The sequence below is a fragment of the Colossoma macropomum genome, unplaced genomic scaffold, assembly GCF_904425465.1.
Source record: "Colossoma macropomum unplaced genomic scaffold, Colossoma_macropomum, whole genome shotgun sequence".
Classification (NCBI taxonomy): Eukaryota; Metazoa; Chordata; class Actinopteri; order Characiformes; family Serrasalmidae; genus Colossoma; species Colossoma macropomum.
In genome coordinates, this window is record NW_023494800.1 from 11,008,608 (window position 1) to 11,022,824 (window position 14,217).

The window sequence follows — 14,217 nt, forward strand, 5'->3', positions numbered from 1 at the left end:
GCTGCAGGAGACAGAAGTTATTTTCTTGTTTACACTGCTGCCATCCCATTATTCCATTAAAAACTCTGTATATTAATCAGTTTAAATATACATATATTGACAAGCTGTTGGTTATATAAAAGGATCCACTACCAAAAACTCAAATTATATTTCTGAAGCAAGATTATAGCATTCTTCACTAATATTGACTTAAAACGTCTCACTGTTTATATATGACCTTCATTTGCCTCAAAGAATAATTTTATCCCTTTTTCAACATTTCTGCAAAATTAAACCGTTAGAATGTACACAGTCATACAGTCACACAGAGCGGTTTGATGTCAAATATGCTGCTCTAAACAAACTTCTAGCATTTTTCACAGTGGTGGTTAAAGGAACCAGACATCTGAAGAGTTTAAGAGCCTGGAAAATGTACCTCACGGACAGGTATTGGATAAAATGGTTAAGGTTATGTTGTCTGATGCCTGAGAAATTGGTTTATGATAGATCTGAGATAATGTTTTGGTCTGAAATGTATTTCAAAAACACATGCAGGGCATTAATGCAAAATATCTTTTACCTTTTTTATTCATTATCAACACTACATATAAAAGCTGGAAAGACAGGTGTAAGTTCACTAGTAGTTTCAGATAGCAAATAAAATGCTTATATTTATAGTTATATATTGTATACATTGTGACCACCGGTTCCTATCACCACCACTGTTAAGAAAACTGAGTATAGTTTCTCTACAATGCATTGTTTCACAACAAACCGCTCTGAATGACTTTGTTTACATCTACAATACAGAATTGTGGAGAAATTTTGAAAAACCGGTGGAATTCCCCTTTAATCACAACTTGGTAAGGATTCTGCTTACCATCAAATTCATACGTTTGTGCAGAATTGTGCGACAGTTCTTGATAGTCCCTTACAGACTTACCCTACTGTATCCTACTGATTTGCAGCAACTTCATTATTTATAAACACAAGCATTTGTTTTATATTTTACAGGATGTGGCGTCTGAAATGCGCAAGACTCGCGTTATTAATTCTGTAGTGGTGCTTTCTTCGTGTCATTTATTCCCACCCGTTTTCCGACGAGTCCCGCCTTCTTGCGCTATGATAGGCTAGTTGTATCTGCGGGCCGCGTGTGAGTTAGAACTATTAACCAATCATAATGTAGGAGAGGGTTTACGGTTAGCCAATCGTAGCGCAGGAAGACGGGACTCGCCGGAAAACAGGTGGGAAACAAAAAATAACGGTTCTTTCTGCACTCCCTCCTCCCAACCGACAACTAAGTTCCTCTCATCTCCCTCACAGCTCGTCACTCGGAGACCGCCGTGCTGAGAGGAAGGCATCGCTGCATCTCCGCTGCTCAACCTGGCACGAATTTAAACGGGGCGACCGTTAAACCGAAGCTCGCGTGCGTGGAAAACCAACGGCATAACTTATGTAGCGTTAGAGTCGTTCAGCATGCCTCACGAGACCTGTTTTTCTGCCAGACTGTTCAATATGCGGCGGCCGATATAACGAAATTAATATTTTTCGTTTTGAAGACATTTTTACTCTCCTGCGGAGATTAACGTTATTTTCTGTGTGCTCTCATTGACATTCCCCCTTTAGGCGGGTTTCTTTAACGTAAGGCGAACGGTACTCGCTATGTGTTTAACGGTGAGGTAACCTAGGTTAGTTAGCGTTAGTTCGTTAGCAACGGTTGAGTCCAAAAAAGTGCACATAAATGTCACTGTTTCGGATTTTGAGTGATATAAACGGTGGATGCGGCGAGGAAGCCCCCTGTGTGTGACCACAGCGGGCTCCGGGAGCGGGGGGCATGAAGTCTGTCAGCGGTTTAAAGTGGAATTTGTCGCCGAGCTTTTGGATTATTTATCCCGAGATGGTTCTGGTTCCAGTGCTGTGGTTTCTATCGCAGGCTCGAGCGGCGCCCTCGCTAACGGCCGAGCAGATGGACATGGGGGTGGTGAGTGCCTTCTTTTTTGTCTTTCTTTCTTTCCATCTCTCCGCTCGTAACTAGTTCTTCAGCAGCTGCTGAGAGACAAATGCGTCTCGGTGAAAGCCTGTTGTATGTCGGTGGCTGGTATAGACAGCGGCCGAAGCTCAAACAATGAGCCAGTGCTTCTCTTTCAAACGGTCGTGAACTGGTTTCTTCAAAACAGCGCCCAAGTTTACTGTCACTCCACCAACGGATCTTTGTAACTAACATACCCGAGCCTATGTGGGGGGTCTGTGTGAGCTTGCTTCTACATTAGCTACATAAAACAGTTACAAAGCTTTTTATTGACCGAGACGACACTACATTCACTAACAACGAGGACGCAGCAGCAGGTAATGTTATATTCCCGCCACTCTCTCCTGTTGCCGTGTCCGTCCAGGGCTTTGGTCAGTAGACTGGCGCTGTTAGCCTGCGAGAAACTTGCTGCATCTTCAGCCACATGTGCTCCCAGTCTGAACGCTGTGTGGCTCTGCTTCTAACCAGCACACCCCTCGGTATTATCCAGTAGTGTTAGCATTTTGCATGAGATTTGGCAAGAGAGGGAAAATGTCTGCTCGTGTGCGGTTGCCATATCCACTCAGGGGGAAAATGAAAGAAATCGAATTAGATCAGCTGTGCTGTGGCAACCAGGAGTGCTGGGTTTGAGGTGAACGCTTTCACAGTTCTGCAATTCCGTTGGTTATAAACCAAGGTTTTTATGAGGGTTTTTTCCCCATGCTTGGTACAGAACGATTAAGCCAGTATTTGATCATTCAGCAGCACAGAAAAGCTTTCTTATAATTAGTCTGGTCCAGCGTGTAAAGAAGCTCGGCTCACATGGAGATTGCCTTATCCTCACCTGAACCTAGAGGGAGTTATTACAGATAGATATGGATATACTTTATTGATCCCCAGGGGAAAACTGAGGCCTTACGTGTTTTGTTTGAAGAGCTGATGCTGTAGTACTTTTTCAGTGTAGAAATGAGTCATGCTTTAGTTCAGCACTTTATATGCGATTTAATCATTTCAAACGAGAACACCTCCCTCTGTCTTCATTTCAAGTACAGATAGCATCAATTTGTAACGTGTTCCACCTGGACTGTTTATAACCTGTTTGTGGATCTGTTCTTCCTCAAAACCTATCATTTTGTAATGACTCTCATACTGTTTCATTTGAAGACTCTCATCAGTCCCCTCACTTGTCTGAACTGCTGGGTCAAAGGTAGGCTGTTTAGCCTGATTCATCACAGGCCACCCAGGTATTCCTTCCAGCTATGTACAACACCTGGGCTAATGAGCACCACCACACCTGATTTCACTAATGAGCCCCTCTTTAAGCCCTATTCAGGAACTGCCAGGACATCACGATGGCCACCCCAGGCGGGGCGCTGAGTTTACTCACAGCACAAGAACCTGGTCTGATTAGAATGTTTTAAAAGGTATTTTGGTCAGTGTGAACTGTCTAGTTTTAGGACATTGGATGACAGTAGTTGGGGTTTTTAAAAACGGGACAATTTCATGTTCAATTGTAGAATGTTATGTTCTTTATTTTCCGTTTGGCCAATGAGCATAGAGCAAACTTATTATTACAACATATTTAAAAATGTTGGACAGAGTGGAAAGTATTTTTTTTCCACTTTGGTTTGGTTTGGTTTTAGTGATGGCTAGGGCTACAGCGATTATTTGTTGACGGACTGAATGATCATCGAACGGTAGAATGTTGAGAACATCACAGATATAATGGCATTTTTTCCCCATGACAGCACATCTATGTTAAATGAAGTGCGTTTTAAACCATGATGTGCAAGCCTGTCCTAATTTATGCTTTTCATATGTAAAAAATACATTATCATGATACTTGAAGACATTTTTATGGTACTTGATATCACAATATTTATCACAGTATTAAATTGGTGATCTTTAAGTTCTGACATTCTCCACAATATGCTCAGAACAGCTTATTGGCTAATTATCACATGATTTATCACGATTCAATAAAGCACCGTTGTATTGCACACCCCAAGCTGTTGATTTTTTTATGTTCAACGCATCATGTCACTTATAATGTATTGTTCTGCTTGTAAGGGACATTGGTCATTTTGCCTTCTAACTGGTAGCAGCACAGCCTGGGGCAATAAGAGATTAAGTGCCTTGTCCAGGGACAGAACAAGGATTACCCAGTCATGGGATTTGAATCCACAACCTCATGGTTGTTGGCTCAGCTCTCTTACTGCAGCTAGCAGTAAATGTGAGATGAAAAGTTAAATTACTTTAATTGTCCTAATGCATCAGAATGAAAGGCCTATTCTCCTTTAATATTTCAGTTTTGTAAGTTAGCCTAACAATTCTTCTTCTTCTTCTTCTTCTTCTTCTTCTTCTCTTTGCTTTTGGTGGTGGTACCGTCTAGGGTCCTAAACATTGCGGTGTTGAAAATTTGTCATTGCAGCAGCCCTAGTAGTAGTATTCTTTAAAAATAGTGGATACAGAGTTGTCTCATGCTGTTGGATGAGTGTCAGCTGAGCTTTACATGGTATGGGGTACACAACTCTGGTCCTGGAGGGCTGATGACCAGCACGGTTTGGTAGTTTCCCTTTTCGGACACATGCACTAAACCTGGCAGTCAACAAATGAGTTAAATCAGATGTGTTTGAGCAGGTAAAAACTGTGCTGTACACTGGCCCTCCAAGACCAGAACTGTGCATCCTGTTGTAGCACTGCCCATTGCAGTGATTACTAATTGGAGCTTTCACAAAGAAGCAAGCCTAATTTGTGAAATCAGTTGCTGTGATGCATGGGTGGATAGAGTTCTCTTTAGTTGAGGGCTAGAGGGTAACGCACATCAAACCTAGTCACTTGTGTAGTTGCCTCGTCTGTGTGATTTTGGACTCTGCTTTGTTCCTGTGATGTGATCCAACTCCCAATGACAGCAAACGTTAATAACTAGACACGCTACCCATTTGTCAGCATTGTTTTTGTAATCATACAGTACTGTGCAAAATGTCCTAAACCATTTGTTTACTCTCCTGTCAAAACGGCCATTAAGTACAAGTTATTCATTTTTCAGTAATTAATGTGTCCACTCTTTACCTTTGTGGCATCTTCCCGTCTTTTCAGGAGACCCGCTTTCAGTTTTTTAAATAATTTTGCAGGGATATTTTTCCAGGCTTCTTGTAAATACCTGCAAAGTTCAGTCTTAGAAATTTCCTGCTTCTCACCATCTAAGTAATCCCAATTACAAAATTAGATTCCCGTCCATAAAACCTCCACATCCGAGATGTCCAATTTTATTTTCTTCTGTTCTCAGTAACTGCTTCTTGACAGCTGCGCATTCATTCAGATCCATATCATTTAGTTGTCTTTTCACAGTGGAAGAATGAACAGAAAAGATTTTCTCCCATCTCTCAAAGAAACTGTTTATCTAATGTTGACAGTTTTGGTGGTCTGCCAGGTCTTGTGCAGTTGCTGGGGGTCCCATTTTCTTTATAGCTTTTAATAATATTTTGACCTCTGGTTTTGGAAAGTTCTGTGTTTTTCACTTATTTTCCTTTGACTTTTCCCTCCCTTGTGTAATTAGATTTTCTTATATCTAATCTGATCAGCAATATATCCTGAAAAATGGCTAGGAATTAAATAAATGGAAGGTGGTCTCTGATCTTAATACTGTACTGCATATCTATACACATTAGGACTAGGAAAGTTAATGCGTTAATAAGACACTGTTAACGCCATTATTTTTAAAATGCTGTTATCACATTATTTCATTGGACCCTTCAAATCATCCACAATTCTAGGCTAAAGCCCAGCTGCTTGAGCTCTGTAACTTGCTATGATTGAGTCTGCAACTGTAAATCTGCCTAAATACAGCTTTTCTTTCCACTCATTTGGCTATATTGAAATGCACTGCTTTTTAAATGAAAAGATGTTACAAGGCAAGTTTAAACAAATAAAATTGCAATTAACTTCACAAAACAATGTGAAAAAAGACTTCCTAGTTTATAATATTTACTAGTTCAATATTTTGTTGTCTTTGAAAGGCTATACATAGTTTGTTTATGTTAAGCCAGTTTTTAGTGTCTAGCCATTTATTTCAAACTCTGACTACTCGATTAATTGTCAGTGTAATCAGTAGATTTCCCGTTTACTTATATAATCAGTAGTGACAGCCCTAATCAGGATACTTGGTGGGGATTTGGCATGGTGGCACCTGGTAGTCTCAGGTGGCCAGTGGGGCTCAAAGGACAGGAGGCTGCGAAGGCAGAGACAGATGGTGCGAGTATCTGTGGGCCAAACTGTTGGGTATTGACTGCTGGAGAAACACAGGGGAAGCAGGTGGGTGTTAGGCGTGCTGATGGGGCTTTTAAGGCCAATCTCCTGGCTGCAGGAGGACAGACTGCGCTGGGACAGTAGCACTGAGTAACAGCACCTGTGGCACTGGGGAATCTGTTGGTAGCCCTTTCCCTTGTCCTGTCTTTGCACTCCTGCCTTCCGCTCAGCGGCTCAAACACTGCTGTAACAGTGTCTCTAAACATGAATAAATCATTGTAGAGTAAAGAGGATGCTGGAAATGCCTATTACATGTTTGTCGCTTGTAATGCAGATAATATGTGGAGTTTTTTCTTCTCTCTTTTAAAGTATATTGCAATCTTAAAAAGCTATGTACGGTTCATTATTGTTCAGTTAAGTCCATTGTTATTGTTTGGCCTTTTTTATGCGATTAATCACCCAAATAATCTTATTTGATTAAGTTGATTAAGTAAATAAGTTATTTGATTACTAATGTAATAATGTGACAGGTCTACATAAAATACATGTTTATTTACATTTATTCTTCTCTTATGGTCAGTTTGCATTATAAAATCATTTATAAAGTCATGTTTTTATTATTTAAATCTTCACGTAAATGTACTGCTCGTGTACATGTAGTTGAAATGAGCTGAATATTTCTGCACACTAAGTACTGCAACAAGGGCTGCATGTTCCTCTGGATGCCTGACATGACATAATGATTGTAGATCATGACTTGCTTTCTGTGTTGAAGCGAAGGAATCAGCCTTTATTGTAATTTCTGAGCACCATCTGCACTCATCAGCAGTGGGGCAGAGCAGAGCAAAGCTCATTGTCACAAAAAGATTCTGAAATCACTCACTCTGCCTGCCACACACAGCGGTGACACTCTCATTACAGTGCGTATGCCAGTCAGTACACTAGTCTGTGTTCACACTCGGGCCAGTGGCGCCAATATGCTAGTCTCTTTTGCTGCCATGCGCCTGCCTTTCTCTCTCATCCTATTCATGCTGATGCATCCACTTGCGCTAGCTTTTGCTTCTAATTACTCAGAGCTATAGTGGGATGGGGAGGGGGACAGTGATTGACAGTTAAAGGGAAGTGGGCAAGAGTTAGCGTGGGTGCTGAGCAAAGTAATCAAAGAGAAAGGAAAAGAGTAGGAATAGAAGGGGGAAAGCACACCGAAGACAAAAAGGGTTGTGCGATTCAGACAAGTGGCTAACATGAAATCAATAGCATTTTTCTCAGCCTGGGATAGACCTGTCTCTCAGGGATAATGTAGTGGGGAGAGGCTTGCTGTTGCGGGTGGACGGAGAAAGCGTTTTTTTTCTAATGTCGGAAGTAGTGAGGTCTCTGCCGCAGATCCCCAGTAAGGGGAAAAAGATGTAACAGTGTAGCTGTTTGGGGTTAATCATTCTCCTTTTTGTTCGAATAGTAGACTTTAAAACTTGCCCTACTTTCAGCACATACTCTGGGTTCTTGTGACCTCACGTCTGTCGCCAAGCATCTTGGGGTTTCAAATTTAGGACGAGGAGATTATTTCAGGAACAATGTCTGTGGGGAGGTGGCCATAAAATTACACAGAAAGATAAAAGAGTGCATGCAGTAAACAGAACTGCACCTCCAGGAAGTCCGGGAGAAGGTGGAAAATGAGCACATCATCCTACTTCCTACTTTCCATGCTTTTCTTGCCCTTAAAGGGCAGAAATAGGCCTGCTTCATAATTCTGTGTCTGGCAGAAGTCTGCAAGGCTGTCAGATAGATAAGACCTTTTTTGCAGTTCTGATGCCATTTCATAGAGCGCTCAGATACATGACATCTCATTGTCAATCAGAGCATCCCTCTTCAGTGCTGCAGGAGCCCCCACACGTCCCTGATCCTGTTGAGTGACAGGCCTGTCCAGTTTCGGATGCAGAGTCAGTTGAGAATGGCTGGCTGAGACAGTGATTAAGGTCTTATGTCCATAAGTAGCACGCTTGTTATTATAATGACAACCATCCCTATACTCCTGTGGAAGAAGCCCTGTACAACGTCTCATACATACTTAAAATCTTTGTCTGCTTCTTTGTGCACAGTGATGGCATAATTTTGAGCTACTTTTACAGAACTAGTAGGCCAAGGCATGGATTAGCCTGAAAGCTTTAGTAGATCAACCGCAGGAAGCTAAGCAGCATTTCATAATAAGTTAAATATATCAAGGAATGAAAAAGCACAGACCCCTTTCCAGGAGGAAGCTTCCAGCAGTAATAGATCAAATTCTGTGGTCAAGCAAGAAAGAATGACCCCTTCCCACACAGAAGCGGCACGCAATGTTGCGCGCATTTCAATTGGTTCGGACTGATTTGAGCAGTTAGAGGAGGTTCAAACTGAAGCTTTTCCACTCTGCGTCCTGCCAAAGAAAACCTCAAATCAATTCCATGTGCACCCCACTCTTATTTTAGATTTTCTTCTTCTATTTAGGCTGAAATCAAGGGCACCCCTGGTATTGCTGTCCAAACGACCAACAGGCGCTTGTAATTACTGTGGTTTTGGTGTTGGGCTGGCTTGCTTCTGGCAGCTCAAAATAACCCATGAAGCAGAGCGCCTATCTGGCAGCCATGAAGTGCCATCAAGTAAACCCAAAAAGCAACTACACACAGCTTCCCTTAAATTGCTTGCAGAATTGTTTAAACAGTTGCAGAAATGTTTGGAAGAGAGAGCGTGTTTCACGTTCACTGCCATTTTTATTTTAAATGCCTGCGGTGTGGGCCAAATGATTTTGAAGAAAGGCACCATGTTGCTGATTTCAGTGACAGCCATCTTTCAGTTTTAATAAGTTTGTTCATTCTGCAGGTCGTTCGGAGGCACACAGCAGGTGCTCCCGAGGTTTGTCTCTCATTTGCATTTGTCAGTTCCTAACAAGACGAAGGAGAGCGGCAAAGAGAGGTAGAAGAAAAAGCTTTGTCAGATGCAAGGCATGCCAAAGAATCCATTTTGGGAAAGCGGAGGCTTTTGATGTGTAGCAAAGAATCAACTTCAAGCCCCTGCATAATGTTTAAATGACATGGCTGTTTCTCTGTCTGGTCCTGCTGAGGGCAGGCGTGAGTGGGAACACAGGAAGAGCCAGCAGCAGTGTGTTTTCAGCCATGATTGTTTGATTCAATCATGACATTAGCTTTCATTAAAAGTGCAAGGATGCAGACAGAACCGTGTAGCTAAGTTGAGCTGAGCTTCCATAATAGGGAAATCTGTCCTCAAGACAAATCTGATTTGACTTCTTGCAGAGTAATGCTAGACTACATGATGTTAACCTTTCTTGTGGTGTTTAGTTACCGTTAGATTCCAGAGATTCCAGAGATATATATATATATATATATATTTTTTTTTTAAAGAATAATCTAGTAAAGTCACTTTGTAAAAACAGGTATTTCTTTAAACAGGGGCTGAGCAAAACGGCATCGTTTTTAAAAAGGCTGTTATCTTCTGCTGTGCACTTGTTCAGCATGGTTAAAATAGATTCAATAAATGGATTAGTGTGTATGTGTGTGTGTGTTTTTTTTGTGTGAGAGAGAGAGAGAGGGAGAGAGAGTGTGCAACACAACCAAAAAAAAAATTTTACTCGCACTGAAAAATACAGCCAGTTAATAGAATAAATAGATTGTGGAATTTTTTCATATGTTTTGTTTTGTTTTTCTTGGTTGCCTCCCTTGGGTACAGTGTCAACCGCTGATCTCTGAAGTTTAATAAGGTTTCACATTCATGGATGTCATGTAATGCAGTCTTGCAGGCATAAAGTTTGAATATTAGAGAAGCTTTTAACATTGTTTTTCTCTTCACGTCTGTGGGGTGAATCATTGGAAGAGGGCTAGTTTTAAGCATGGCCTTGCAACAATGGTGAGAACAACTTGTTCGTTTGGGAGATAAGTGCACAATGCATTAAGAGCAGTATGTATATTAATATTCACAGCGTAGGTCCAGTAAGGAACCTCACATCACTTATGTCCCTGTCTCCTGTTTTGTACCCTGCTTTCCCATCATATCCCTTTATGATTTTGGAAATTTTAGCTTGGCTGGGCTTGCAGTCTTGCAGAAACAGCACTGACATGAGCAGTAGACAATGTGGAGTTCCTAATCTTTCATCATTAATTTAGTTATGTACAGCATCATCAGTTCCAGTAATGTTCTTGATCATTATTATTTCAGGAGGTTGGATTTGATGAGTGGTTATTGGCATGGCTAGGTCATTGTGAAATGACCCATACATTGATTAAGTGGGTGTTTATAAAGTAAGCCCGTGAGATTACTCTCTGCTTAGCTTTTTAATTAGAACTGTTCATTTTAGTAAATGTATTGACCAAATTATGATGCTATACCTTGATTGTTTCTGGCATGTGTGTGTGAGATTTAGTGGTGTCCTACATTATATTTCCAAAAGGATCAAGACCCCCCGTCTAATTAGTGAATCCAGCTACTTTCAGGTGCACCCACTGCGCAGACACAGCTTGTATAATCTCCATTGAAAAACATTGTCTGCAGAATTGGATGCTCTGAGCCTAAAGTCATGATGCCCAGTGCCATACGTCCACTACAGGGGCATAAAGCTCCCTTGCAGTTGGCTGGGGAGCAGTCAAACTTGAGTTTTGTGTTTAATTGTAGTGGTGGTTTTGATCCAGAACTAATCATCCAAGATCAGTACCTGTTCTCACTAAGGCTGTGTTCACAGAGCAGGTAGAAGTGGCCCAAATCCGATCTTTTTCTTTATATGTGACACAGGTGTGTTATCTGTGTGGCACTGTGTACAGCAAAAAACACATTGAATCGGAATTTTCAATTCCGATTTGAGACGCTTTTATAAGTGGTACTGAAATCCGATACGTGTCTGATATGCAGCAATGCGACTCTCTGAAAAGCCAGATCAGAATTCATGCGACTTATCCAAAACTCGAAGAGATTTCGAAAGAGCAGCCACAGGAGAACGAAGCTGCAGCGTCAAAGAACAGTTAAAAGTCTGAAAGCAAAGATTAAAGAATCTGAGGACACAAACCAAAGAAGTGACGGTGCCCTTTTTACGGCGAGCTCAAACACATTCTGGGTGATGAGCCCAGCTGTCAGTCAATGAAGCTTCGTGATCGTTCCTGTGACGCTGATGAAGATGAAACTGAAACCTCCCGGAGCGGAGTGGACCTGCATTCGTTGGCAGTCATGATTGTTTACCTCTGCGTGCGCGCCCCAAGTGAAGGAATGTTCGTTTGCACATGTGGGTCGGTTTAGCAGCATCATCTGTTCAGACTAATGTCACATACAGGTCATATTTAAAAGATATTGTGAACAGCCAAACAAAAAAATCTGATTTGGTGTGAAAATCAGATTTGGGCCACTTGAAGGTAGCCTAATACTCTTGTGGCTGAATGCAGTCAATTCCTCACAGCAGTGTTCCAACATCTCGTGTAAATTCTTCCCAAAGGAGTAGAGGTTGTTACAAAGGAGGACAAACTCCCTATAAATGCCCTTGATTTCACAAGAAATGTTGGATGAGCAGGTGTCTGCATTTTTCCGTTTTTTTGGGGTTGTTTTTTTGTTTTTTTGTTTTTTTTTTGTTTTATCATTTTTGATACAGAATTAGAAAAGAAATGGCTAACATAACTTCAGCATTTATTTTTGTATTTATTTATTTATTGGTAATTTCCAAAACTATTTTTGGTACAAGTTTATTTACAAAGGAGATTTTCTAACATGACTCTCCCAGCAAACTGTGCCATCCACAGCCAAATAAAGATGGACTCTGCAACCAAATAGAGGTGGACTCTACAGCCAAATAGAGGTGCAGGTTGGTGGCTATTAACATACAGAGTGAGTTATTTGTATTGTCTGTTCAGAATTGGCACTTAGCACCTGCTTGAATTCAGTGGGGAAAGTAGCTGCTGAGATTTGTATTTTCAAGGCTAAAGTTGGCTTCCTATTTGCCAGCTTCTTATTAAAATTGTCAGCAGTTGCATGTTACTGCTGCTCCATTTAAGGCGGAGCACAACATTTTTATATGAGGTTGACTAACTTTAGCTTTACGTTTTTGCCTTGGTCTGGTAACAAACAGTTTGGTGATTTCACAAATGAGTTAGCATATTTGATGTATTAATTAGGGTATTTGCTCCTCGCGTTAAACAATGTTGTCACTCTGTCAACGTTCAGTCTACTACTCTTTGACTTTTTTGGTCTTTCTGGCAAAAAAAGGACTGGAGCTTAATTTATAGAAAATACTTGCATTTAAACTGCGCTGGCAGTGTTAGTCAGAAAAATCCTAATTAGATATTTTTCCCAAATTTACTAGCCCTGCTCAATTGGTTGATCAGTAATGTTCAACCCTGTATGCTGTATATGCTTGCATCCTTGAATGGATGTGTGAGTATGCGACCTGTGTCGTAACTACTTTAGTGAAACAGTACCAGTGTCGTGTCTCAGCAATGTTAATGTGGGCTACAGACTGTGTGACAAGATGACATCTTACCCTATTCACAGGAACAGCTGTTGTAGATCTATACATCTGCCAAAGTTGCTCCTGCACGCAAGCCCTGTGGAAAGCAGAAATATTACCCTTAGTCATTATGGACTGCTACTGTCTTCTGGGCCTAATCCCAATTTGCTGTGTTACATTAAGATAATAGGGTGGAAGCACACTCTGTTGTCACTGTGTTATTATCAATTTACCAGGATCAATTGTCTTCTTCATTTCCATTTGCACTGCATTCTACAGTCCTAATATGCTTTCTCACCCCTCACACTACAGTGTATTAATGAGACTCTGCTTTTCTCTGGGAATTAAATGGTTCTGTTTCAGTAAGTGCCAGTACGCAATACTATGAATAAATTAGTTTGAGGAAGTCCACAAGTCTCTTAAGGCTTCTCAGAAAATCAAAATGTGCGCTGGCTTATGAATTGATTTTTGATGCATTACAATAATTTCATACACTGTTAGGCTTGTTGCTTCATCCTTCATCATCATTTTACACATGGGCTGAGCACAGAGAAAAGAAATTCTGCAGAAGTGAATTCAAACTTTTAAAAATCTTAAAACATAATACTCATTACAACAGCTATTCATAATATCAGTTCATCCTACCTTCTGAGTTAACTACACATTAATAAAAAGTCATGGATGACTCACAATCAATAGTGCTATCAGTGCTTTGCAGAGCCAGTGTCAGACGTAGGTGTAACTGGGGTGATCAATAGTCCATTTCAGAGTATGCCAAACACAAGATAAATGAGAAAGGTATGGCTTATATGTATATAAAAGCAGTATAGATATCGGGGTTAGCTGCCTACTACATTTCAGGTACTTTGCACCTTCCCTTTTTTGTGGCTTTTGCTGGCGGTAGGATTGTAGGCCTAAGTGCTGTGAAATATGCATTCACTGTGCACTCTAACAGTCCTCTAGTTGTCGCACTACATTCCTGTGTGCTCTCTTTGACATCTAAACCTAATCTCTCAAACAAAGGTGACTGTGGTGGTGACCTCATCTAGTCCAGTCTTGTCTGGGAAATGCGGTGTAAGAGAGCCTTATTTTTTCTCTCGCCTGGTCTTGCTGCTGGAGTATTGTTTCCTGGTTCCCAGTCTCTGCTTTTGATGCTTCAAAGCAAGCGTCTGGGGTTATGATTTGTTAACATGCTCTGCGGCAAGGCTGGCCTGTTGTTCATGCCACTGTTGTCACGTGACTCATCACTTTAGCCTCGAAGGGGAAAGAATTAGGGGATAATTAGCGGCCATTACAAGAGGCATCCAGGATCACGAGCAACATCAGTGGAGCTCAGACACCCTCACTGTAGTGGTCTGGGTGATTACGTGACAGTGCAGGCTCTCTGCCGGCAGCATGTCCATAGCAGCACTGCTGCTGTTGGAAAATGGAGATCTAATTTAGCCCAAGTGGAGAAGTGAGCGTAGAGGATGGAGGACGAATTGATTCATTGATTCAGAGGGCAGGAAGAGTG

General features: G+C 41.2%; 1 protein-coding gene across 1 annotated transcript in view; it reads left to right on the forward strand.

The window, feature by feature from the left end:
* The first annotated feature begins 1,325 nt into the window (after positions 1 to 1,325).
* mmp17a (matrix metallopeptidase 17a) overlaps positions 1,326 to 14,217 on the forward strand; it is a 65,005-nt gene continuing 52,113 nt past the window's right edge. Inside the window, exon 1 of the mRNA XM_036588190.1 lies at positions 1,326 to 1,960. Within this exon, the coding sequence (XP_036444083.1) occupies positions 1,814 to 1,960 (147 nt within the window). The 5' untranslated portion in view covers positions 1,326 to 1,813. The remainder of the gene's footprint in view (positions 1,961 to 14,217) is intronic.